This window comes from Apodemus sylvaticus, chromosome 12 (assembly GCF_947179515.1).
Source record: "Apodemus sylvaticus chromosome 12, mApoSyl1.1, whole genome shotgun sequence".
Classification (NCBI taxonomy): Eukaryota; Metazoa; Chordata; class Mammalia; order Rodentia; family Muridae; genus Apodemus; species Apodemus sylvaticus.
The window spans coordinates 7262561-7289139 of record NC_067483.1 but is presented as its reverse complement, the minus strand read 5'-3'; the positions used below and the strand labels follow the sequence as shown (position 1 = coordinate 7289139).

Sequence of the window (26579 nt, the reverse complement as noted above, 5' to 3'; positions counted from 1 at the left end):
AGGGAAATGACACCCTTCACAATAGCCACAAACAATATAAAGTATCTTGGTGTGACTCTAACCAAACAAGTGAAAGATCTATATGACAAGAACTTCAGGTCTCTGAAGAAGGAAATCAAAGAAGATTGATGATCTACCTCATTCTAGTGCAACCTCAGTCAAACCGGCTTCAGTAAAGTCTACTTTCTCTGATATGATTAGTTTGGGAAAAACTTTGACTTTACTAAGACTGCTACCATCAGCTTAGCTTCTGCACACTAGACACCATTCTAAAGATTTTACAGGCAAATCATGCTATTCTTGAAATTGAATCAGAGGAGCCAATATATCCCAGGATGCTTTCAATGTGGAAGAGGAGGCTGTTAAATATCATAATGAGGATTGGCCTCCTTTCTTGACAATCACTACTTAATGTATCAAGGTTCAAAAGAAAATGTAACATGACAAACAGATTCATATGAGACTGGGAGATGTAGCCCAAAAGGCCACCCAATGGAGCAAGTCTTCTGTTGCTCTGTTTTCCAGTCAATTTCCTGCTGAGGAGGATGGTAAGCCAATATGGGAAGCAGTTCCTTACAATTTGCTGAAGGATATTCAGAAATCTATATCAAAATATGGGCCTGTGTCTCTTTATGTAATATATTTTCTTCACAGTATGGCCACATATTGGTTGACACCACTGGACTGGCAGCAAGTAGCAAAATCAGGGGCACAATTTTTGTTGTGAAAAATGGAGTCTGGGGAGGAGGTCAGAAAAGAAGCCTCCTTCAAACAAGAAGAAAGTAGGGAAGCTACATATGAGATATTGACTGAAAGAGGGCCATTTTGTCACATTGAGGTACAATTAAGAATATCAGAAGAAAATCTGGTGATTGTCTCAAGCCTTGCTTTTACTTCCTGGAAGAAGTTACCCCCTTATAGTTCAACAACATAGGCTTTGACAGACATCTGACAGGGAATAGAAGAGCCTTATAGACGTTGTGACTCTTCTATTAGATGCAGTCACAAAAATAATTCCTAAATAAGAAATGGCAGGTACATTGTTGATACAATTAGCTTATGAAAATGCTAATAAAACCTGTACAAACCTGTTTAGGTGTCCAAGGTATTCTGGAAATATTACAGATTTTGTCTACTTCTGTGCTGCCTATACACTCTTGACGGCACAAAGGGCTGGCAATGGTGGCAGCTCTTCAGGGGCTTTCCACATTTCAAAACAGGGGCTAGGGAGGTAGCTCAACAGTTAAAAGCTGCTCTTCCAGATGTCTTGAATGTAATTCCCAGCAAACACAAGGTGGCTTACAATCATCTATAATGAGTTGTGATGCCCTCTTCTAGCATGTAGGTATACATGCATGTAGAATACTCCATATACTTAAAATAAATATATTTTTTTAAAAAAATACAAAAACAGTGTAGATACCTGTTCTCATATACTTATGGCTTCTGGCAGAACAAGAGTGGCCATTAGGGATGTGATACAACACATGCTTTACTGCTTTTCTTACCTTGTACTTCCTCTGTGTCTAAAGACAGATAATGCTACTGCTTATACAAGCAAAGCCTTCAAGTATTTTTGTGTAACCTTTTCTATTACTCATATAGGGAAATCCCTATAATTTGTGAGGACAAGGAATTGTTGAGAGATCTCATCTGATCCTAAAAGCTCAACTTAAAAAATTTGCAGAAAGGGAAATTCAGTTATTATTTTTAACATCACATTTTGAATCATGCCCGTTTACATTAAATTATCTCAATGAAGATTTAAAAGGCCTAAGCCCTATGAAATGCCACTGGGATATAAGGTCAGAGACTTGCCTGCTGATAGTAAAATGGAAATACTTGTTAATGTTAAAATGGAAAGGCCCAATGTCCTTTTGAGATCTCGTCAAACCTATGCTTGTGTTTTCTCCAAAGATGCCAAAAAAACCTATCTGGATCCCTGATCAATTCATCATGCCCTGGGCTGTACCTGCCTCCATTTAATACCAGGAGGCAATGCTTATGAGAGAATAGGCAAATGACTCTACTTCCTCTGAAGATGAAATTTCATAATCAGCCATCAAAAGCAATGCAGAGTGAAATTCTCCACTCTCCTGATAAGCCAGAGGTGATCCTAGAAGCTCTCAATCCTTTCCAACTGAGTGGCCAGGCAAGACCCACTCCACATGCAGTGTCTCTATGTGGTGACATCATTCTGGCTTGGAGTCAGATAAAACATTTAACCATAAAAGCAAATTACTTGGGAGTGGGTGGGTGATTGGGGATGCAACATCATAGAAGCAGGTGGAGGGAGGATGGGACAGATATTTTCTGGAGGGGAAACTGGGAAAGGGGATAACATTTGAAATATACATAAATATACATAAAGAAAGTAATAAAAAAATCTATGAAAAATAAAAAGTGTGATCTAAATTTAAAATAATGCCTTCATATTTGTAGATATTTTCCTAATTAGCAATTGATGAAGGGGCCTTAGTTTTATAAGAAAGCTGCCAGAGGGCAAATAGTGAGCAAACCTCTAGGCAGCAGCCCTCCATGGCCTCTTGTATCAGCTCATGCCTTTAGGTTCCAGCCCTATTTGAATTTCCGTCCTGACTTCTTTTGATAAAGAACAATGAAAAAGAGCTGTAAGTCAAATAAACCCTTTTACTCCAAGGAGCTTTTTGGTCATGGTATTTCATCAAAGTAATAGAAACGATAACTAAGAGAAACATTAACATTTTTGGAATCTCCAGTGAATATTCTTTCACCAGCTTTAATAGCATGAGTTTACATAATTCTATTTTAGAAGTTACAATTCCATGGAATTGGGCTCTTTACTAGATTTCTCACAAGATTGCAGTCCTATTTCAAAACAACAAACCACAAGTGGTTCTGGGAACATGATGGTTATCTATTAGTTGGTTTGAGGAACTACTCTTAGGATGGCTCACAGTTATTGACCGTATCTTACATGGTGATTTGAGAACTATTCCCATGTTGGAAAATCCTTAAATAATTTAAACCAAACCAAACCATTTATTTCTTTTCCTAATATAGTGAAATTGAAATGTAGGGAGATGAAACATCTTTTCCCAGGTCACAAAAATATTTGGTGAAAAGAATTAATATCCAAATAGTAGCAGTGGATTTCTTTTTTGTTGTTTTCAAAGCTGAATCACACCCATGACCCTTATCTTGCTACTTATAGTTTATGATAACAGTTGCCTACAGTATGCTTTCTTGCAAGTACTCTGTCATAGAAATGCTGTGAGTTATTGCTTTTTTATGTGTTTTAAATAAGGGTGTAGAAGGGAGGAGAAACCACATGCTTTCTCTGCTCTCCTTTTATGCTCTTCAAATCTATGAAGAATAATAATATAATTATGTGGGCAAGATTCTCAGGTGACAAATGCTTTCTTTCATCCTTTCTTCCTTTATTTGTGAGGATATTCAGAATTGACTGCATCTAAAGTTGCAGTAAATATTTTCCCTATATAATAATAACAGTGTCCAATATACTCCCCAGAATATCTTCCAACTTCAATATTTATTTATTTTTATTTTTATCCTTGTACATCTGTGTTATTGAAATATTTAATCTCAATTAGGAGCTTCTATCCTGACTTTGATCATTCAGTTCCTCGATAATAGACACACACAATTAATAGTAATAATAATAATAACAGTAAATAATAATTGTAATTGTAATTATTATTATTGTTATTATTATTGTTAGCATTGAGGTTGGGCAGTATCTACTCCCTATGCTCTTAAAATCTATTTCCTATTGATAAGCCTTAGTTATTACTATGTTTCATTTGGCAACTCTTAACTCTGACTTCCTATTCCTCATAGTCATGCTTTCTTGACTTCTAACCTATGGATGGCAACTTTCTTCCCTCTCCTTCTGTCTCCACTTCAGAATGGTCTCCTCTGAACATAATCTCTAGAACATCAAATTCCACTTATCTCAATTTTGCCTATCTATAGGCTTTAGGCATCTTTACTCACAAATCAAAAATAACTTGGGGTAAAGTTACAGAGCACCACTTGGGTCTAACCCCAGACTCTCTTGTCTCTGAAGCAACCAGGCTTTGGGGTCCTTCACTTAGCCTTACAATACATAGTAACAGACTAAACTCCAACAAATCTTTGTGTGGGTATGCACTTTTGAGATCACTTCTCAAAGATACCAAAGAGGGAGTTGGATCCCCTGGAACTGGAATGATAGGTGTTAATGTGCCATGTGACTTAGACCATTGGAAGAGAGGGATAGGATTTTACCAGATGAGCCACCTTTCCAGTCTGTTTTGAAAATGTTCTTGGTTTCTGTTCCACATTAGTAGCCCTGCTACTGCCTGTGTAGTGAGCACTGTGGCCCTGTTTTTGCTGTCATATATTTTAACTGACTACAACCCTGAAGTCATTAGCCTAAGTTTCATACTGGAAAAATGTCTCTTTCAGGTGCAGATCACTGTACCTTTAAAAGGAAAATCCTATCTCTTACTTGTATCTTCCATTCTTTCCTTCTTGCCATTTAGTTCTACATGAAAGAGCTACATGCTTGTGATTTTGAATAATATAAGCATTTCTAGATATTTTTGTATGTATGTATATGTGTATTTCATAATTCTCAATGTTCTCTAAAGAGACAGAACAAATAAATATAGGACTCAGTGCATTGGTTATAGGATATTCTCCAACTAGTCCAACTATAGCTGTCTGGTGACAGAAAGTCCATGAATAGAGTAGTGCATGAGGTTGGATTTCTCAGATGTTTTTCAGTAAATACTAGAATCTCAAAGAAGTAGACTTAAATTACAACGAATGGACTTTCCAGTAAGAGTGAGGCCAGACTGGTAAAGAATAAATTGTTTCTTCTTCCAGGTCCCTTACATAGCCAGCTATCAAAAGCTTTGCCCTACATTCAGTGTAGATCTTCCTACCTCAAAAGATCTTGATTCAAGGATGGCTATTTCCTTCAAATGATATAATTAAGAAAAACAACTTAAAGGTATACCCGGCTGTTTAGGTTTTTAGTAATTTCACATGTTGTCAAGTTGACAACCAAGAATAAACATTACAAAGATTTGTTCATGTATGCTTTCATGTATTTGGAGGCCAAGGTAGAACTACAGTTGACATTCCTTATAAGACATTCATCTTTGTTTTCTTTTTGAGATTAAAACAATAAACATCTCTATTTTTGTTGAGGAGGTATCTGTACCTGTGAGTACAAATGTCTATGAGATCCAGAAAAGAACATTGGATCCCCAAAGATATAATCATATATCGTTGAGAAAACATATATTATGGGGACTGAGTTTTCATCTTCTGTTAGAAAAGGATGCTCTCTAAACTGCTGAATCATCTTCCAATTCTCATTTTTTTTCTCCTTTGAAAGGAGTCTCATTGGTCTGGCACTCTCTGAATAGGCTAGACTCTCTCAACAGCAAGAAGCAGAGACCCTCTTCTCTCTGCCTCCCAAGTATGTGCTAGCATACCCAGCATTTCATTGGTTGTCACATTAGGTTTAACATTTAGATCCTTATGCTTACATAGTATAGTTTCATCCTAGATAATGTGTTGTTTTACAGATGCTTATTATGTTATTATTATGTTTTATGTAGCTGTTGTTTTCAACCCAATACTTAATGGTTCTTTAAAAAATTAACCCTGGTACTTGATTTATAGTGAACTTTCACAGGTATCTTATCCTTGTCAAAATTTCCTATGTAAAATAGTATGACAACTATTTGTGTATAGCTTTTATGTTTTAGTATATATTAAAAGCAATATTAGGATGGTTTAAAGTTTAAACTGACTGTATAGAATATACCAAAATGCCATTTTATTTGAGAAAGTTTAGTACCAGTATACTTTGATACACTTTAGAAATTGTTTCTATCAGCCTCCTTATGGATAAGGAAGAAGACTCTTTTTGTCAATTTTAAATTAATAATAGACATTAGGTGCATAGTATAAAGTATGTAGAATAAGGATTCATGAGCATAGACACTACAACTATTTGCCTCTTGTTAACCTGATGTCTTACATTATAAAGAAAGAAAGTCAGTGGTCTTTTTATAAGGAATAGAATGCTTTTTATACCATCGTCTGTATATAGTACTCAGGCAGAGACCCCTTTGTCCTTTGAATGACTCACAGTTTATGCTCTCTTGCTTGGTCTTTAGTTCTGACTTCTGCTGCTTTTTTTTTTTTTTTTTTTTTTTTTTTTTGTGCAGAGGACAAGGTCTGGATGACAGTTCAGCACAACAACACAGAACTGGCTTGGGTACAGAGTTCCAATCCTGAGAAGCCCTATGCCATGGCCTTAAACTATGGTGGGAGTCTGGAGCAGCTGAAGGCTCTGATTGATAGCTCAGAGCACTGTGAACAGGAGGTGACATACTACTGCAGAAGATCTCACATGCTTAACACACCAGGTAATGTCCTATACTTCTGTATGGTACCATGAAAGCCACAAGTCAATATCCTGGAAATAGTTTTCCTGTCACAAACTAGAGTCACTGAAGAAGTGGGAACCATAATTTGAAAGGTGTCTTAAAATATTAATTTTCTTATTGCCTGATGTGGAGTGCTAAGACATGTGTGGTAATGCCACTGGGTAGGTAGTCCTGAGATATGTATTTTAAAAAACAATGTAAATAAATCTGAGAAAGCTTGAAGAAGAAGACCAGTAATCAATGTTCCTCCATGGCCTCTGCTTGAGTTTCTGCTTCCAGGGTCACACTTATAAAAATTATAAGCTTTTCTTCCCAAGTTATGTTTAGTCATATGTTTATCACAGCAATTGAAACTATAAGATATTAAAAGAAAGGTGAATTTGATAAGAAATAGGCCATAGTGCTCTTTATTATTCTACTTTGAAGAGAGATATGACCCAAAGAAGGCCATGAATCTTGAGTTTGACATTCAGGCAGTACCTGTAGCATCTTTGTCTGTCTCTGCTTCTTCACAAACACCATGGCAATACCCATCCTCAAAAAATTTTAAAATGAAAAAAAATAGAAATACCATTTGAAAACAATATCTGAGCTAGATATGTAAAGTGTGGTAGGGAAAAACTATTTGGAGAATAAGAAAGATGGCATCAAGGATCCCAGTACATGCATACACGCAACAGAGATGAGATATGTCTAGGGAAAAATATATCTAAGGAGAGAGCACCATGAAAGAAGCCAATAAATAAGCATATGATACTCTGTGTTCACACAATTTATTTTGCTGGAAGAAGAGCAACTTCAATGAAAATGACTCCAAAAGTAAATTTTCCTTTTTCCTGAATTAATCTGTTATTAAGATGGAGGTTCTTATGTAGTATACATTTGCTTTGAACTTACTATGTAGCTGATAATGACCTTAAACTTCTGATTATCTTGTCTCTACCTCTGGAGTGCTAGAACAAGTATGTTCCACCATTCCTGTTCTAATTTGTCTGTGGTGATAGGCATCAAACTCAGAGCTCTGTTGCATATTTAAAAAGCACAATACCCGTTGAGCTAATAGATAACTGGCAAGTACCAGCTTCACCTTACAGAAGGTTTCTGAGAAAATAGTGTCTGGGAGTGGCAAAAACAAATGTCTCAAGTCAAATTGTGGGTCCATGCTGGTAACTAATGTTCTTCTCAGATGGCTTTCCAGATTGTTCTCTCTCTGTTTTCTGTTTTGCTCATAGCCTTTTCTTGCTATGCTAAAAACTCTGGTTGAGAGAGCTAGCTTTCTTCTAGAGCTAGTTCTCTCTGTTAGTAAAAATTATGAATGCTTTCTGGAAATCTCATGGGATTTCTAACCAAAGTGGGAAAAACTGCTGTAAAAAGAATTCTTGGATCTTCCAGCTCTTCCAAAACATTGTTAGAAAAATTCTCAAAGTAATTCTTGGGTTTTCAAATCAAATCCAAAAACAAAATAAATAAAATAAAATAAAATAATAAAATAAAATAAAATAAAATAAAATAAAATAAAATACAAAAAGTGCTGTCTTTACTCCTAAGACAGCTTTTCTGGATTGCTGCTAATAAACATTAAAATAGAGCTTTGTCAGCTTTCTATATAATTTTTGGCATTTCTGACTTTTTGTCAGTAATCCTGTTATAAAAAAAAATTCTAAAAGAACTATGAAAATCTCTTAAAGAGCTGTGCTCAGTATCCATGGATTTTCTGACTAAAATCAGAAATCCAATGCATTCAGGACATTCAGTATAAACCTCCTCCAATCTCTGGATTCCCAGAGCTGCTGCTGGGACCAAGGAGGGACTCACTACTTAGCAACTGCCTTCCCAAATACCACTCCCCTTCCATTCCTTCTGCCTCTCTACCTGTCCTTTCTGCTGGGGCATACTCTTACCAGGTCGCTGCCACAGTGATACATCCTAGAGAACCAGTGGCACTCAGGACATTTGATAAGAATGTTTACAAAACGGCTGGTAGGGTTCAGTTTGACTCACTACCAATTCCCTCCCAAATACCACTCCCCTTCCTTTCCTTTCAGTACTTCCACCACCTATCCTCTCTGTTGGGGCAGACTCCTGCAGGGTCTGCCACAGTAAAAAAAAAACATCTCCTCATACATCCTAAAGAACCCACTGCACTCAGGACATATGGTCCCTCTGCTGAAGTGCAAAGAGGCCTGGCAACACAGGTAAGAATAGCCCTGCTGATCAGAGGAACCAGTCTAGAAACCTCAAGTTGAATCCTTCCAGTTTCTGTCTCTGGCTGGGGACCATCCTCTGCCACAGTGCACCATATCCAGGTGGAGCAGGGAGAGGCCTGAGAGTGAAGAGCTGATCTTGGGCCACAGAGCTATATATACAAACACCACAACAGGAGAGCTTGTCTCCCAGGAATGCCTAAATACCTGTGTGCACAGAGAGAACAGGAAACCCAAGAGTACAGATGCAATGGCTTCTGGTACAGATAAGCCACAGTCAGAGACAGCAAGACCAGCTAACAACAGAGATAACCAGATGGCAAAAGAGAAACACAAGAACATTACCAACAGAAACCAAGGCAATATAGCATCATCACAGCCCAGTTCTCCCACAGGAGCGAATCCTGGATACATGAACACACTGGAAAAGAAAGAGCTGGATTTAAAATCACATCTCATGGTGCTGATAGGGGGCTACAATGAGGGCATGAAAAATTCCATTAAAGAAATAGAGGAGAACATGGGTTAACAGGTAGAAGCCCTTAAAAAAGAAACACAAAAATCATTTAAAGAAATACAGGAGAATATGGGTCAGCAGATATAAGCACTTAAATAAGGAATACAAAAATCCCATAAAGAATTTCAGGAAAACACAAACAAGTGAAGGACCTGAACAAAACCATCCAGGATCTAAAAATAGAAGAAGAAACAACAAAGAAATCACAAAAGGACACACCCTAGGAATAGAAAACCTTGGAAAGAAATCAGGAGTCATAGATACAAGCTTCCCCAACAGAATACAACATATAGAAGAAACAATCTCAAGTGCTGAAGATACCATAGAAAACATTGACTCAACTGTCAACGAAAATGCAAACTGCAAAAAGATTATAACCCAAAACATCCAGGAAATTCAGAATCCAATGAGAACAACAAACATAAGGATTACAGGTATAGAAGAGAACAAATATTTACAACGTAAAGGGTCAGTAAATATCTCACAAAATTATAGAAGAAAACTACCCTAACCTAAAGAAAGAGATGTCCATGAACATACAAAAAGTCTACAGAACTCCAAACAGACTGGAAGAGAACAGAAATTCCTCCCATCTCATAATAATCAAAACACCAAATACTCTAAAAAGAAAGAATATTAAAAGCAGTAAGGGAAAAGGGTCAAGTAACATATAAAGGCAGACTATCAGAATTACACCAGACTTCTCACCAGAAACTGTAAAAGCCAGAAGATCCTGGGCAGATGTCAAACAGACTCCAAGAGAACATAAATGTCAGTCCAGCAAAACTCTTAATTACCATAATCAGAGTAAACAAGACATTCAAGGACAAATCAAAATTTACACAATATCTTTCCACTATCCCAGCTCTACAAAGGATAACAGGTAGAAAATACCAACACAAGTAGGGAAACTACACCCTAGAAAAAGCAATAATCTTCTTTAAACAAACCCAAAAGAAGATAGCCACAAAAACAGAATTCCATTTTTAACAACAAAAATAATAGGAAGTAAGAATCTCTTTTCCTTAATATCTATTAACATCATTCATCTCAATTACCCCAATAAAATGACATAGACTAACAGACTGGACAGTTAAACAGCACACAACATTTTGCTGCATACAAGAAACTCACCTCAGTAACAAGACAATTACTACCTCAGAGTCAAAGGTTGTAAAACAATTTTCCAAGCAAATGGTCCCAAGAAACAAGCTGGAATGGCCATCCTTATATTGGATAAAATTGACTTTCAACCAAAAGTTGTCAAAAAAGAAAAGGAGGGACACTTCATAATGGTCAAAGTAAAAACCTACCAAGATGAACTCTCAATTCTGAAAATCTATGCTTTAAATGCAAGGGCACACACATACACAAAAGAAACTTTCTTAACACTCAAAGTACATGTTGTACCCCACACAATAATAGTGGGAGACTTCTATACCACACTCTCAGCAATGGACAAATAATGAAAACAGAAACTAACAAGAGACACAGTGAAACCAACAGAAGTTATGGACCAAGTGGAAATAAGATATATTTATAGAACATCACATCCATAAGCAAAAGAATGTACCTTTTTCTCAGCACCTCATTGTACCTTCTCCAAATCTGACCTTATAGTTGGTCACAAAACAGGCCCCAACAGGTGCAGTGATATTGAAATAATTCCATGCAACCTATCAGAACACCATGGCCTAAAGCTTGTCTTAAGTTCAAAAAAAAAAAAAAAGAAAAGAGAAAAAAAGAAAAGAAAAGAAAAGAAAAGGAAAGAAAGAAAGAAAGAAAGAAAGAAAGAAAGAAAGAAAGAAAGAAAGAAAGAAAGAAAGAAAGAAAGAAGAAAACACACACATACATGGAAATTGAACAATGCTCTACTAAATGATAGCTTGGTAAAGGAAGAAATAAAGAAAGAAATTAAAGGTTTTATAGAATTTAATGAAAATGAGGGCATATCATACCAAAACTTATGGCATACAATGAAAGCAGTGCTAAGAAGAAAACACATAGCTCTGAGTGCCTCCAAAAAGAAAACAGAGAGAGCTTACACTAGTAGCTTAACAACACACCTAAAAGTTCTAGAACAAAAAGAAGCAAATGTACACAAGAGTAGTAGACAGCAAGAAATAATCAAACTCAGGGCTGAAATCCACCAAATAGAAACAAAAAGGAGGGTACAAAGACTCAACAAAACCAAGATCTGGTTCTTTGAGAAAATCAACAAGATAGATTATATATACCCTTAGCCAGACTAACCAGAGGGCACAGAATAATTACCCAAATTAATAAAATCAGGAAAGAAAAGGGAGATGTAACAACAGAAACTGAGGAAATTTAAAAAAGATCATCAGATCCTACTACAGGGGTTTATACTCAACAAAATTGAGAAATCTGGACAAAGTGGACAATTATCTAAACACATACCAGGTGCCAAGTTTAAAACAGGATCAGATAAACCATCTAAATAGTTCCATAAGTCCTGATGTAGTTGTTAATAGTGTCCCAACCTACAAAAGCCCATGTCCAGATGGGTTTAGCTGGGAATTCTATCAGATCTTCAAAGAAGACCTAATACTGATACCTTTCAAATTATTCCACAAATAGAAACATGAAGAACACAAACCAATCCATTCTATGAAACCACAATAGTGCTTATACCTAAACCAAACAACGACCAATCAAGAAAAGAGAACTTCAGACCAATTTCCCTTATGAATATTGATGAAAAATACTCAATAAAATTCTGGCCAGCCGAATCCAAGAATGCATCAATGCTATAATTCACTAAGAAGACTTCATCCCAGGGATACAGAAATGCTTCAATATACGGAAATCCATCAATGTAATCCACTACATATACAAACTGAAAGAAAAACATCAAGGGAAAAAATTACTCCATTTTTAACAATGGTGCTGGGTCAACTCGAGGTCAACATGTAGAAAAACGCAAATCAACCCATTCTTATCTCCTTATACAAAGCTCAAGTCCAAGTACATCAAGGAACTCCACATAAAATCAGATATATTGAAGCTTGTAGAGGATAAAGTGGGGAAGAACATGGAATACATGGGCACAGGGGACATTTTCCTGAATAGAACACAAATGGCTTATGCTCTAAGAACAAGAATTAAACAGAAACTTCGTAATTTTATGAGGTCCCATTTGTCAATTCTTGATCGTAGAGCATAAGCTATTGGTTTTCTGTTCAGGAACTTTCCCCCTGTACCGATGTCCTCAAGGGTCTTCCCCAGTTGCTTTTCTATTAGCTTCAGAGTGTCTGGGTTTATATGCAGGTCCTTGATCCATTTGGAGTTGAGCTTAGTACAAGGAGACAAGGATGGATCAATTCGCATTCTTCTGCATGCTGACCTCCAGTTGAACCAGTACCATTTGTTAAAAAGGCTATCTTTTTTCCATTGGATGTTTTCAGCCCCTTTGTCCAGGATCAAGTGACCATAGGTATGTAGGTTCATTTCTGAATCTTCAATCCTGTTCCATTGATCCGCCTGCCTGTCACTGTACCAATACCATGGAGTTTTTAACACTATTGCTCGGTAATATTGCTTGAGGTCAGGGATACTGATTCCCCAACAATTTCTTTTGTTGTTGAGAATAGTTTTAGCTATCCTGGGTTTTTTGTTATTGCAGATGAATTTGAGAATTGCTCTTTCTAACTCTATGAAGAATTGAGTTGGGATTTTGATGGGTATTGCGTTGAATCTGTATATTGCTTTTGGCAAAATGGCCAACAAATAGGGAAAAGGTCTTCACCAACCCTACATCAGATAGAGGGCTAATATCCAATATATACAAAGAACTCAAGAAGTTAGACCCCAGAAAACCAAATAACCCTATTAAAAAATGGGGTACAGAGTTAAACAAAGAATTCTCACCTGAAGAACTTCGGATGGCGGAGAAACATCTTAAAAAATGCTCAACTTCACTAGTCATCAGGGAAATGCAAATCAAAACAACCCTAAGATTTCATCTTACACCAGTCAGAATGGCTAAGATTAAAAACTCAGGAGACAGCAGATGTTGGCGAGGATGTGGAGAAAGAGGAACACTCCTCCACTGCTGGTGGGGTTGCAAATTAGTACAACCACTCTGGAAATCAGTCTGGCAGTCCCTCAGAAAACTGGGAATGTCACTTCCAAAAGATCCTGCTATACCACTCCTGGGCATATACCCAGAGGATTCCCCAGCATGTCATAAGGATACACGTTCCACTATGTTCATAGCAGCCCTATTTATAATAGCCAGAAGCTGGAAAGAACACAGGTATCCCTCAACAGAAGAATGGATGCAAAAAATGTGGTATATCTACACAATAGAGTACTATTCAGCCATTAGAAACAATGAATTCATGAAATTCTTAGGCAAATGGATGGAGCTGGAGAACATCATACTAAGTGAGGTAACCCAGTCTCAAAATATCAATCATGGTATGCACTCACTAATAAGTAGATATTAGCTTGGAAAACTGGAATATACAAAACATAATCCACACATCAAATGAGGTACAAGAAGAACCGAGGAGTAGCCCCTAGTTCTGGAAAGACCCAGTGTATCAGTATAAGACAAAACCAGAACAGGGAAGTGGGAAGGGATGGGTGGGAGAACAGAGGGAGGGAAGGGGGCTTATGTGACATTCCGGGAGTGGGGAGCCAGAAAAGGGGAAATAATTTGAAATGTAAATAAAAAAATATATCAAGTAAAATTTAAATAAAAAACAAAAAAACAAAAAACAAAAAAACCAAAAACAAAAACAAAAAGAACAAGAATTAACAAATGGGACCTCATAAAACTTCAAAGCTTCTGTAATGCAAAGGACACTGTCAATAGAATGAAATATAACCAACAGATTGGGAAAAGATAGAGGGCTGATATCTAATGTATGCAAAAAACTCAAAAAGATAGACTCCAGAGTGTCAAATAACCCTATTTGAAAAACGGGGTACAGAGCTAAACAAAGAATTCTCAACTGAGTAATACTGAATGACTGAGAAGTACTTAAAGAAGTGTTCAGCATCCTTGGTCATCAGGAAAATACAAATCAAAACATCCCTAAGATTCTATTTCACACAAGTCAGAATGGCTAAGTTGAAAAACTCAGGGGACAGCAGATGCTGGTGAGGATATGGAGAAAGAGGAATAACTCCCCATTGCTAGTGGGATTGCAAGCTGGTAAAACCACTGTGGAAATCAGTTTGGCAGTTTCTCAGAAAATTAGATATAATACTATCTGAGGACCCAACTATACCACTTCTGGACATATACCCAGATGATTCTACTACATGTAATAAGGACACATGCTCCACTATATTCAGAGCACCCTTATTTATAATAGCCAGAAGCTGGAAAGAACCCAGATGTTCTTCAACAGAGGAATGCATATAGAAAATATGATATGGAGTATTATTTAGCTATTAAAAACAATGAATTCATGCAATTCTTAGGCAAATGAATAGAACTAGAAAGTGTCATCCTGAGTGAAGTAACCCAATAACAAAAGAGCACACATTGTATGCACTCACTGATAAGTGGATATTACCACAAAAGCTCAAAATAAAGAAGTTACAATTCACAGACCACAGGAAGCTCAAGAAAATGGAAGACCAAAATGTGTGTGCTTTGGTTTTTCTGAGAAAGTAAACAAAATATTCACAGGAGAAATTATGGAGACAAAGTGTGGAGCAGAGACTGAAGGAAAGGCCACCCAAATTCTGTCCTATCTTGGGATTCATCTTATAAGCAGTCACCAAACCCTGACACTATTATAGATGACAAGAAGTACTTGCTGAAAGGAGACTGCTAAAATTGTCTCCAGAGGGGCCCTGCCAGATTCTCACAGTTATAGAGGCTAAAATTAGCTGGACCATGACTGTGAACAACAAACAATATTCTCTGGTAGGCATGGGAGAGAATAGGGAGTTAATATTGCTAAGTTCCAAGAATCATTTAAGATACCCCAGACTCAAATAGTAAGCAAAGTCAGAGCATTCATTGTGCAGACATTAATAGCATGCTGGGTACTCCATATTAAATTGCAGGCTTTCAGGCCCGCTGTTATGCAAGTTTAGGGAAATTCTAGGGGGAGTGGGTAACCTTTTACATTGATTGGTTGACTCTGTCTCTAGAGATAAAGATAAATCTAAGATTAGTAAGTTTGGAGTATGCTAAGATATAGGCAACAGAAACTAGGATAGAGAAACTAAAAGAAACTTAGACCTTGTAATTCAGTTATTAGGAAGCAGAAACTAACAAAAACTTAGCCCTAGTTGTTTTAGAAGCCAGTTTTCAGCCTGTCATGGATTCAGGTTGGCTCAGTACTCTCATTTTCCTCTTGAGTAATGCTCTATCTCAAAATTATGAGATGTTTCCATAGACTGGTTTGTTGTTTCAGAGTCATCAGGTAGACAGTGGAAATTCACTCTTTAGTGAGTGTGCTTTAATTACACAGGACCCACATATGAGGACAGTAAGCAGGAAAATTAGTCTTCCAGGAGGACCAGGAAAATTATGAGTCTTAGCTGTTTTGATTTTGTTGTCTAAGTTTAACTCTTTCCTCTAGTCTCTGATGAACCATGACCAGACTGTTACTGATAATGCCTGAGTTGTTTGTGTAGAAACAACATTGTTCTCCAAGGGCTACGCAGAACCCTCTGTATTCAAAGAAGAGCAAGCCTTCAGTTTTGTAGTACTACTTCAGCTAATGAGTCTGACTGTTCTATGTCATGAATCGACATTTCTAATTGGGGTAGATATGAGTGTATAAGATTTTATAAAGCATGAAAAATCTGATCCACTTTGATTAGCACCAGTACCAATTCTCACAGCTATATCTCACCCAATCAGCATTGTAAGCAAGACCATTGAGGCCCCAATATATCATTTTTGCTTGTGCTGAGTCAGAGCCATTTCCATGTAGGCATTGAAAAGAAGGAAATAAACTTGAGGGAATTGACTAACCAAATTATACAAGCTGGGATTTTTAAGTGGATGGACAAGAGGAATTAGGCCCACAGTTCATACCAACAAAGTTCTATTGAGTTATACAAGGTAGGAGTTGCTGTTACCTATCACAAGTATATGGTTGCTAAAATGTTTAAAGTGAGATAAGCTATGTAGTTTGTCCTTTCTTCCTATTACACCTAATCCCTTTCTGGTCACTATTTGAACAGAGAAGACAAGAAACCTTCTCCAGCAACATATAAGTGGAGTGTTTAGAGGTGTTGACAACTCTCCTGTTGTAGCCCAATCAGTATAGGTTGGGGGCCTGAGGTCCAGGTAAAGCCAACAATCTTCTCTAATGTTATTGGTGAAATTTATAAACTTAAAGGTAAAGTTAAGCTGTCTATGCAGGACAGACATGTCAAATACCCTAGGGAAGGGGTGTGATGTTTGAGGTCAAAACTGAATTTGTAGGGGAGGATGGACCTAAACTTGAAAGTGATATTGGAGTTTTTAGGGCAGTTATTAGCATTGCCAGGGCCACTGGTTTCACAGATTTAGGAGGTGGATTCAGATGGGACCAATTATTTTTGTGTCTATAAGATACAAAATATTATTTCCTTGATTTATCATTAAGTCCCAAATGTTCCCAGCCTTACATCCTTGGCTTTTTGTACCTTTTTCCATTAGTGAGTTGTAGATGGGTTCCCAGACTCATGTTGACCCTATCAATTCCCTCAATACTGGAGTTGTTTAGCCTATTTGGATGAGATCACAATTATCATGTATCCTTGGGGAATCCCCAGCTTTTGCAATAAAAACTTTCTGTCACATAGTCATTTGTCCCTGGATATGTATAGAGTCTGATAGTTGCAAGTCTTACAGTCCTATCCACAAGTTGCCTTAGCAACTTGCAGTTCCAGATATGACAAACAGGATGTACCTATTGAACCCAGATTTTTCCATATGTCTCTGGCCAGAACATTAAGGTCTAGGTCAAAAATGGGAAAAGTAATACTCACCAGACCAGTCAATGTCAAAGTTGGTGCCTCTCTCCCCAAGTCTAGTAGGGTTTTCTCAGGGCCTTGGAGTATCTGTTTGGTAGTGACACCCTGATGAGAGTTAGCAGCAGCAGTTGTTACAGGATGCAAGTATTGAATGAGCAGAAACAAGAACATTGAAGTCACAACTTCAATGGATTGCCAGGGTGTAATTAGCTCTTCATTCTTCGCAAGTAGAATGGAATTCATTTGGAAGTTGGTCTTGGCTGGACCTTAGTTGTGGGGTTGTTTCTTTTCCAGCAGGTTTAACATGGGAGTAGTGTATTCACATTCGAATACCACCCACCTTCACAGCTAATGGCATGCTCAGGATCGCAGTGTGAGATCCTTTCCAGTGAGGTTCCAGAGTCTTGTGGTCATGTCTCTTAATTCAGACCTCATCATGTTGTTCAAAGCAAGGAGGATTAGGGGGAGGAACAGATTCATAGACTGGCCAAATGAGAGGTCAGAGTTGCTTCTAGAGCCTGTAGACAGCTTCCACGGATGTCTGGAATTTGTATTGGTCAAAATTAGCAAGAATTTTAAATGGGAGGTTAGGCAGAATGGAAGAATGTCTCCCTAACTAGAGCATTAAAAACATTTGTAAAAAATAAGAGACACAAAAGATTGAGATGATGTCCCCACACCAAAATGCCTTTTTCTTGGTATATATCGACCAAGACAGAATAAAACCAATCTGTGCATTATATTAAAAGCTGAAAGCAGATACTTTATGTACATACATATGTAAAACCAGTCTTAGGAATACACATACACACACACACACACACACACACACTTTTCTATACTTTCTATTTCTGTATAGGACGCACATAAACTAGGTGGATAGAAAAGGAAAACTGGTGGCAACTGGAGATCTGTACTGGCCAGAGGGTAGCACCAAAGAAAAACAATGGAATGACAAATTTGAAATGAAGATAGCTATTTTAACAATATCAGGAATGTTAAAGATAATACAGTCACAAATAAATATTCCTTGAATGAGTGATATATTTTTTCTGTTTTTTCTTTTTTTTTTTTTAGTTTTTGTTTTGTTTTGTTTTGTTTTGATTTGATTTTTTTCCAATTTTTTTGCTCATTAAAGAAGCAGCAGACAAATTTGTTCCTCAAGATTAATGTCAAGCTTGGTAACTGGCATAAAATGCACATGGAAAAAAAAAAAACATTTCTTATATCTGGAGAGATTGTGTAAAAGGTAAGAGTACTTGCTAGTTTCCAAAAGACACAAATTCATTTCCCAGCCCTCACACAGGGGCTAACATTCTTGCAAGAAATTTCCTACCCATTCACATTGAGGCAGTGAGAGGCCAGTGATTGGAGGGGATAGAGGAGGAGGAGCTAAGAGAAGTGGGAGGAAGATAGAGGCTCAGTGGACAAGACTAGCTGAGCAGAGAGGGATGATTGGATATCCAGATGGCTTTAGACAAATATCTGGTGTTTTAGAGAGGTAAGAAATATTGGGATAATAATTTATCATTGTAAATTGGCATTATAAATTTGGGAGTTGTTTTTTTTTATATTTTATTTTCTATATTCTTTGTTTACATTCCAAATGATTTCCCCTTTCCCCGATGCCCCCTACCCATATGTCCCATAAACCTTCTCTCCACCCATTCTCCAATCACCTTTCTCCTTTTTCTCTGTCCGGATAATCCCCTCCAATGCTAGATCAAGTCTTTCCAGGATCAGGACCCTCTCCTTACTTCTCCATGGTAATCATTTGTTATACTAATTGTGGCTTCGGTATTCAGAGCATCTGGGCTAATTAATATCCACTTATCAGAGATTGCATTTCATGTGTATTCTTTTGTGATAGGGTTACCTCACTGAGGATGATATTTTCTAGATCAAACCATTTGCCTACATTTTTTTGTGAGTTAATTGTTTCTAATTGCTGAGTGGTATTCCATTGTGTAAATATACCACATTTTCTGTATCCATTACTCCATTGGGGATATCTGGGTTCTTTCCAGCTTCTGGCTATTATAAATAAGGCTGCTATGAACATCATGGAGCATGTGTCTTTATTGCATGTCAGGAGATTCCTTTGGGTATATGCCCAGGAGAGGTATAGCAGGGTCCATCAGAAGTGTCATGTCCAGTTTTCTGAGGAACTGCCAGACTGATTTCCAAAGTGGTTGTACCATCTTAACAGCCCCACCAGCAGTGGAGGAGTGTTCCTCTTCCTCCACATCCTTGCCAACACCTGCTGTCTCCTGAGTTTTTGACCTTAGCCATTCTGACTGGTGTAAAGTGAAATCTCAGGGTTGATTTGCATTTCCCTAATGACTAATGATGTTGAGCACTTGTTAAGGTGCTTCTCAGCCATGCGAATTTCTTCAGGTGAAAATTCTTTGTTTAGATCTGCACCCCATTTTTAATAGAGTTATTTGGTTCCCTGGGGTCTAACTTCTTGAATTCTTTGTATATATCGGATATTAGCCCTCTATCTGATGTAGGGTTGGCGAATATCCTTTCCCAATTTGTTGGTTGCTGTTTTGTCCTTTTAACAGTGTCCTTTGCCTTACAGAAACTTTGTAGTTTTATGAGGTCTCATTTGTTAAATCTTGATCTTAGAGCATAAGCTATTGGTGTTCTGTTCAGGAACTTTCCCCTTGTGCCCATGTCCTCAAGGGTTTTCCCCAGTTTCTTTTCTATTAGTTTCAGTGTGTCTGGTTTTATGTGGAGGTTAGTTTAGTTTAGTACATGGAGATAAGAATGGATCAATTTGCATTCTTCTGCATGCTGACCTCCAATTGAACCAGTACCATTTGTTGAAAAGGCTATCTTTTTTCCACTGGAGGTTTTCGGCTCCTTTGTCAAAGATCAAGTGACCATAGGTGTATGGATACATTTCTGGGTCTTCAATTCTATTCCCTTTGTCAACTTGATTGTCACTGTGCCAATACCATGCAATTTTTAACACTATTGCTCTGTAGTATTGCTTGAAGTCAGGGATAATGATTCCCCCAGAATTTCTTTTGTTGGTGAGAATAGTTTTAGCTATCCTGGGTTTTTTATTATTCCAGATGAATTTGAGAATTGCTTTTTCTAACACTGTGAAGAACTGAGTTGGGATTTTGATGGGGATTGTGTTGAATCTGTAGATAGCTTTTAGCAAGATGGCTATTTTAACTATATTAATGCTGCCAATCCATGAGCATGGCAGATTTTTCCATTTTTTGAGGTCTTCTTCGATTTCCTTCTTCAGAGACCTGAAGTTCTTGTCGTATAAATCTTTCACTTGTTTGGTTAGAGTCACACCAAGATTCTTTATATTGTTTGTGGCTATTGTGAAAGGTGTCATTTTCCTAACTTCTTTCTCTGCCTGCTTATCCTTTGAATATAGGAAGGCAACTGATTTGCTTGAGTTGATTTTATAGCCAGCCATTTTGCTGAAGTTGTTTATCAGCTGTAGGAGTTCTCTGGTGGAGGTTTTCAGGTCACTTAAGTAGACTATCATGTCATTCTGTATTAGTTTGGGTTCTCTAGAGTCACAGAATGTATAGATAGTCTTTATATAGTTAGGGAATTTGTCGATGACTTACAGTCTGTAGTCCAACTCCCCAATAATGGTCCCATTATTAGCACTTTCTCAGTCCCACGAGGCAAGCAGGCAAGGAAAAGTGAGAGAGTAAATCTTCCTTCTTCCAATGTCCTTATATATCTCCAGCAGAGGGTGTAGCCCAGATTATAGCCTGTAGGCCTCCAACAGAGGGTGTGGCCCAGATTAAAGGTCTGTATATCCATGCCTTTAATCCCAAATGTTCTTGAACTCGGAGATCTCCTTGTCTTAGCCACTATGCTTCAAGATCTCCATACTAAGATCCAGGTCAGAAACTTATATCTCTGAGCCTCCAAATTAGGATCATAGGTGAGCCTTCCAATTCTATACTGTAGTTCATTCCAGGTATAGTCAAGATGACAACCAGGAATAGCCACTACATGTTCAAATAGTGATAATTTGACTTCTTCCTTTCCAATTTGTATCACCTTGACCTTCTTATGTTGTATAATTGCTTTAGATAGAACTTCAAGTACTATATTGAAAAGATATGGAGAGAGAGGACAGCCTTGTCTAGTCCATGATTTTAATGGGATTGCTTCAAGTTTCTCCCCATTTAATTTGATGTTGGCTACTGGTTTGCTGTATATTGCTTTAGTGATGTTTAGGTATGGGCCTTGAATTCCTGTTCTTTCCAAGACTTTTAGCATGAGAGGATGCTGAATTTTGTCAAATGCTATTTCTGCATCTAATGAGATGATCATATGTTTTTTTTTTCTTTGAGTTTGTTAAGGAGTGGATTGCATTGATGGATTTCCTTATATTGAACCATCCCTGCATCCCTGGGATGAAGCCTACTTGATCATGGTGACTGTCCATTTTGACGTGTTCTTGGATTCAGTTGGCAAGAATTTTATTAATTATCTTTGCATCAATATTCATAAGGAAAATTGGCCTGAAGTTCTCTTTCTTTGTTGGATCTTTCTGTGGTTTTGGTATCAGAATAATTGTGGCTTCATAGAACGAGTTGTGTAGAGTTCCTTCTGTTTCTATTTTGTGGAATAGTTTGAAGAGTATTGGTGTTAGGTCTTCTCTGAAGGTCTGATTGAATTCTGCACTGAAGCCATCTGGTCCTGAGCTTTTTTTGGTTGGGAGAATTTCTATGACCCTTTTTCTTCCATCAGGAGTTGTGGGACTGTTTAGATGATCTATTTGATCCTGATTTAGGTTTGGTGTCTGATATCTGTCTAGGAAACATGAAAATGAAGACACAACATACCCAAATCTATGGGACACAATGAAAGCAGTGCTAAGAGGAAAACACACAGCCCTAAGTGCCTCCAAAAAGAAAATGGAGAGAGCATACACTAACAGTTTAACTACACAACTGAAATCCCTGGAACAAAAAGATACTATTTCACCCCGGAGGAGTAGAAGGCAGGAAATCATCAAACTCAGGGCTGAAATCAATCAAGTAGAAACAAAGAGAACCATACAAAGAATCGACAAAACCAGGAGCTGGTTCCTTGAGAAAATCAACAAGATAGATAAACCCTTAGCCAGACTAACCAAAGAGCCCAGAGACAGTATACAGATTAACACAATTGGAAATGAAAAGGGAGATATAACAATGGAAACTGAGGAAATTCAAAAAATCATTAGATCCTACTACAAAAGCCTATATTCAACACAACTGGAGAATCTGGAGGAAAGAAAGTTTTATATACATAAATATATTTGGTTAATTATTTAAATTTGAGAGTCATGCTTTACCAGATATTTCGAAGAAGAGGACACTAAATCGCCAGGACTTGGTACAGAGGCTTGGTGGGGAGGTACTCTTAACTAATTTTTACCCACTGGATAACATCTGAACTCTACTTTTAAGAGTCTGATACAATCTTCTGAGATCTGTGGGCATTCAACATGCATGTGATTGTACATTTATGCAGACAAAGCACTCAATCACATAATATATAAAAATCTAAAGACTATTTCTTAAGCATAAAAATCACAGGAATTCATAGAAACTGTTATAGAAAGTATGTGTCTCAATCTGTGATTTCTACTCTACCTTTGACCATTATATCCTTAATAAAACACACATAACCTTTACAGTTATAATAAGCTATAATTAGCATATAACTGGACAAATTTCTATCCTCTGCACTATTGTGTCTATTTCCCAGTCAAAATCTCATTATATAATTTGCCTTTTTCCGTCCACACTGCTGTTAACTCCAATTAACCAATCCACATAGCCATTATTTTATGACTCATCTAACCCATAATGGCTTTCCTCTTCTCTCTACCTTACTTTTACCCTTGTTCTTCTCCGACTCCAAGTTTGGGGACCCAAAACCCCTCCTACATCTCTTCTTCTCAGCTATTGAATGTTGGCAACTTTATTCACAAACAAGAAATAAACTGGGGGCAAAATTCACAATGTGTCTCTTGGTTCTGCCTTCAGCCTGTCTCATCAAGTCTTGAGGCCTACACTTAGTATTAAAATACATAGCAACAGAACAAAATTTAGCAAGAAATTTGTTTGGAAAATAATAAATGACCTTTCTTAACCAGACAAGATAACTCAGTACTCAAACAAATAGCTTAAAATATCTTGAAGACTAAAAGTAAGATTTCATGTGTCAAACAGACCAGATCTCGATCCGATCTGGGATATGTCTTCTCCATCTTCTCCGCTAATATATAGAAGAACACAATGGAACTTCTCCTTAGTTACTTAAGTTTTTGGTTTGGAAAACACTTAGAAAACAAGTAACTCAAGGAAGAAAGACTTTATTTGGTTTACAGTTCTATGTTACAATTCATCATTTAGGAAAGCAGGCAGGAACCAAAGACAGGAGATGAGACAGGAACCATGGAGTAACACTGCTTGCTAGCTGTCCCATAGGCTCATACCTATCCAGCTTTTTTTTTTAATGTATTCTAGGACCACCTGTCTAAGAATGGTACCACTTATACCAGGTTGGGACACTTAATAAATTAATAATCAATGACCATAGTCTAACACAGATATGCCCACCGGACAGTCTAACCTAGGTAACTGCTTAATTGACACTCTTCTTTTGGGAAGTAGGCTATGTCATGTTGACAAAAGAAACCTAGGATACTTTTATAGAAGAAAGAACTCTGAAATGCTTCAGCATTGGAGGGACATATCCATTCTGATGTAAGAGAAGGATCAGAGAAGGAGAAAATTTAATGTTATCATGCTACAGGAAGGTGAAAAAATAAACAATTCGTGTATAATCTTAAGGACCTGCTCCAAGGAAAAGGAAATAGGAAGACAGAAAAAAAAATGCTTAGAAAACTGAGGTGCAAATAACAATGACAGAAATCATGTGTTCTCAGTATTGCTCCCCCATACTTCCCACATAAGGCTGCTTCCTATCTCTTCCCTCCCTCTCATCCTTATTTTTCCTGTTCTCTAATCAGAATCTTGAATGTTCTAGTCATCTATCTCTAGAAATCCTAAATTGTATTACATAAAATAGTAAAGAACACTAAGAAAATACAAGAAACATCTAGCAAGCTATAAGTTATTTCTAATCCTAGAATTCTATTTTAGATCCCCATGTTAGTATGTCAATATGTATATCTTGAATTTTAGGTGAAATAACATATTTAATCCATGTCAAAATCAGCTTCACTAGGCTATGTGATTTTTTTTGTTTTTGTTGTTGTTGTTGTTTATTTATGTTAATTGCAATAAGAAATGGGAAATTTATATTTAATTTTAAATATAAATTTAATAATTCAATTTTCTTTCTTAGAAATAATTATTTTTTCCTTTCTTAGAAAGGAAAAGGTAACTTTCAAAATTATTTTTATAATTTTCACTGAAGTTAAACACACATATGTTTGACAAGTATAAATAAAAACATGTCTTCATATGCATATGAAGATATATAGCCCTAAAATGATACACAGGGGTTAGGGAAATGGCTTTGTGAATAACATGCTTGCTGTGCCAGAGTGAATATTTAGGATTGGCTCCTCAGGACCCAGAGAAGTTTGGACTCAGCAATGTGCATCTGTAATTCCAGTGTTGCTTCAACAAGACAGAATGTCAAGTAGAAAGAATTTCCAGTGATTCCTGGGCTGACTCACCTGGCATATTTAGAGGTTAACAGCTAAAGGGTCTTGTGTCAAACAAAGTTAAATCAGGGACTGAGACCCATTGTTCTTGGACTACAAAAGTTAATGGGGCAATCTTGTGCTCATTTACATGAACACACACGCATACAAATTCTCTCTCTCTCTCTCTCTCTCTCTCTCTCTCTCTCACACACACACACACACACACACAAACACACACACAGAGAGAGAGAGAGAGAGAGAGAGAGAGAGAGACAGAAAGACAGAGACAGAGAAACAGAGAGACTGAGAGACAGAGAGACAGACTGAGGAACAGAGAATAGAAAATGCTACTTAGTTATTTGACTCATACAGTCATCCTACTTAATGCAATCAGGATTGTGTTGTCCATATATTTATATATTTGTGAAATGCAGAAAAGTACACTATGGATACCTGAGGACACATTTACCCTCATGCTCAGTGTCTTATTCAGGTTTTCTATTCCTGCAAAAACATCATGACCAAGAAGCAAGATGAAGAGGAAAGGGTTTATTTAGCTTGCATTTCCACATTGCTGTTCATCACCAAAGGATGTCAAGACTGGAAATCAAGCACAATAGGATGCAGGAGCTGATGCACAAGCCATGGAGGGATGTTACCTTCTGGCTTGCATCCTCTGACTTTCTCAACTTGCTTTCTTATAGAACCCAAGACACCAGCACAGAGATGGTAGCACACACAAGGGGCCCTCCCCCCTTGATCACTAATTGAGGAAATGCCTTACAGTGGGATCTCATGGAGGCTTCCTCAACTGAAGCTCTTTTCTCTGTAATAAGTCCCGCTTGGGTCAAGTTGACACAAAACCAGCCAGTACCCTCAGAAATGTATTGTAGCAAAACTGTCAGTGGCAATACACTACACCAATAAGTTCCTTCTCATTTTGTTGCCTTACTGCACAGGGCCCATAAATGTGAACATGCCAGTAAGCTTCCCACTCTGGGTACATTGTAGCAGGTATCTAAGCCTCACCCAGTGGCCTCGCTGCTGCTGTCTATATAAATCCCAGGGTCTATATTGGTCTGTTCAATTTTCAAAGATGCTTCAAGATTGTGTGAGGTAGAGCAAAGAAGCAAGGAAAAGCTGAGGCTTCTCCAGATATAATACAAGGAGGACTCCTTATCTACAGGAGCATATTCCTAGCCCTATACCTCAATGTTCAAATCTTAGCATGTAAGACTTTTCTCCTAATATATGCAGCTATGACATACTTTAATTTGCAAGCATGGTACAATAAGTTGTCATCAACAGTAAACAATCAGGACAATTATGGCCACTAATTGACTGTTAGGCTGCTCCAGTGTCATCCTGACACAAGATCGATTCTCCTGAGAGGTGAGACCTCTTGAAATATGATCATTCCTTTCAAAGCCACATAGAAATTCAAATGTAGGAATTATTTGTTTCTAGAACTGTACACTTTAAATGTTGCAAGTGTCTTAGGATTTCTAATGCTTTTAAAAAAACACGATGACCAGAAAACAAGTTGAGAGGAAAGGCTTTACTCAGCTTACACTTCCACATTGCTGTTGATCCCTAAAGAAAATTAGAACAGAAACTCTGCAAGTTTGGAATCTGGAGGAAGAGGATGATGCAGAGAAAATGAAGTGGTGCCACTTACTGACTTGCTTTCCCTGGTTTGCTCAACCTGCTCTTTTATAGACTTTAGGACAACCAGCCTATGGAGGCAGCATTCAATAACTGATCTTCCCCACTGATCGCTAACT

The 26579-nt window shown here is 37.4% G+C and overlaps 1 protein-coding gene across 2 annotated transcripts in view; it reads left to right on the top strand.

Annotated features, from left to right (window-relative positions):
- The window catches only part of LOC127697709 (contactin-associated protein like 5-2), a 909987-nt gene that overhangs the window by 568133 nt on the left and 315275 nt on the right, over positions 1 to 26579 (top strand). For both annotated transcript variants that reach the window (XM_052201021.1, XM_052201020.1), the window contains exon 13: positions 6231 to 6431. In XM_052201021.1, the coding sequence (XP_052056981.1) occupies positions 6231 to 6431 (201 nt within the window). The remainder of the gene's footprint in view (positions 1 to 6230; positions 6432 to 26579) is intronic.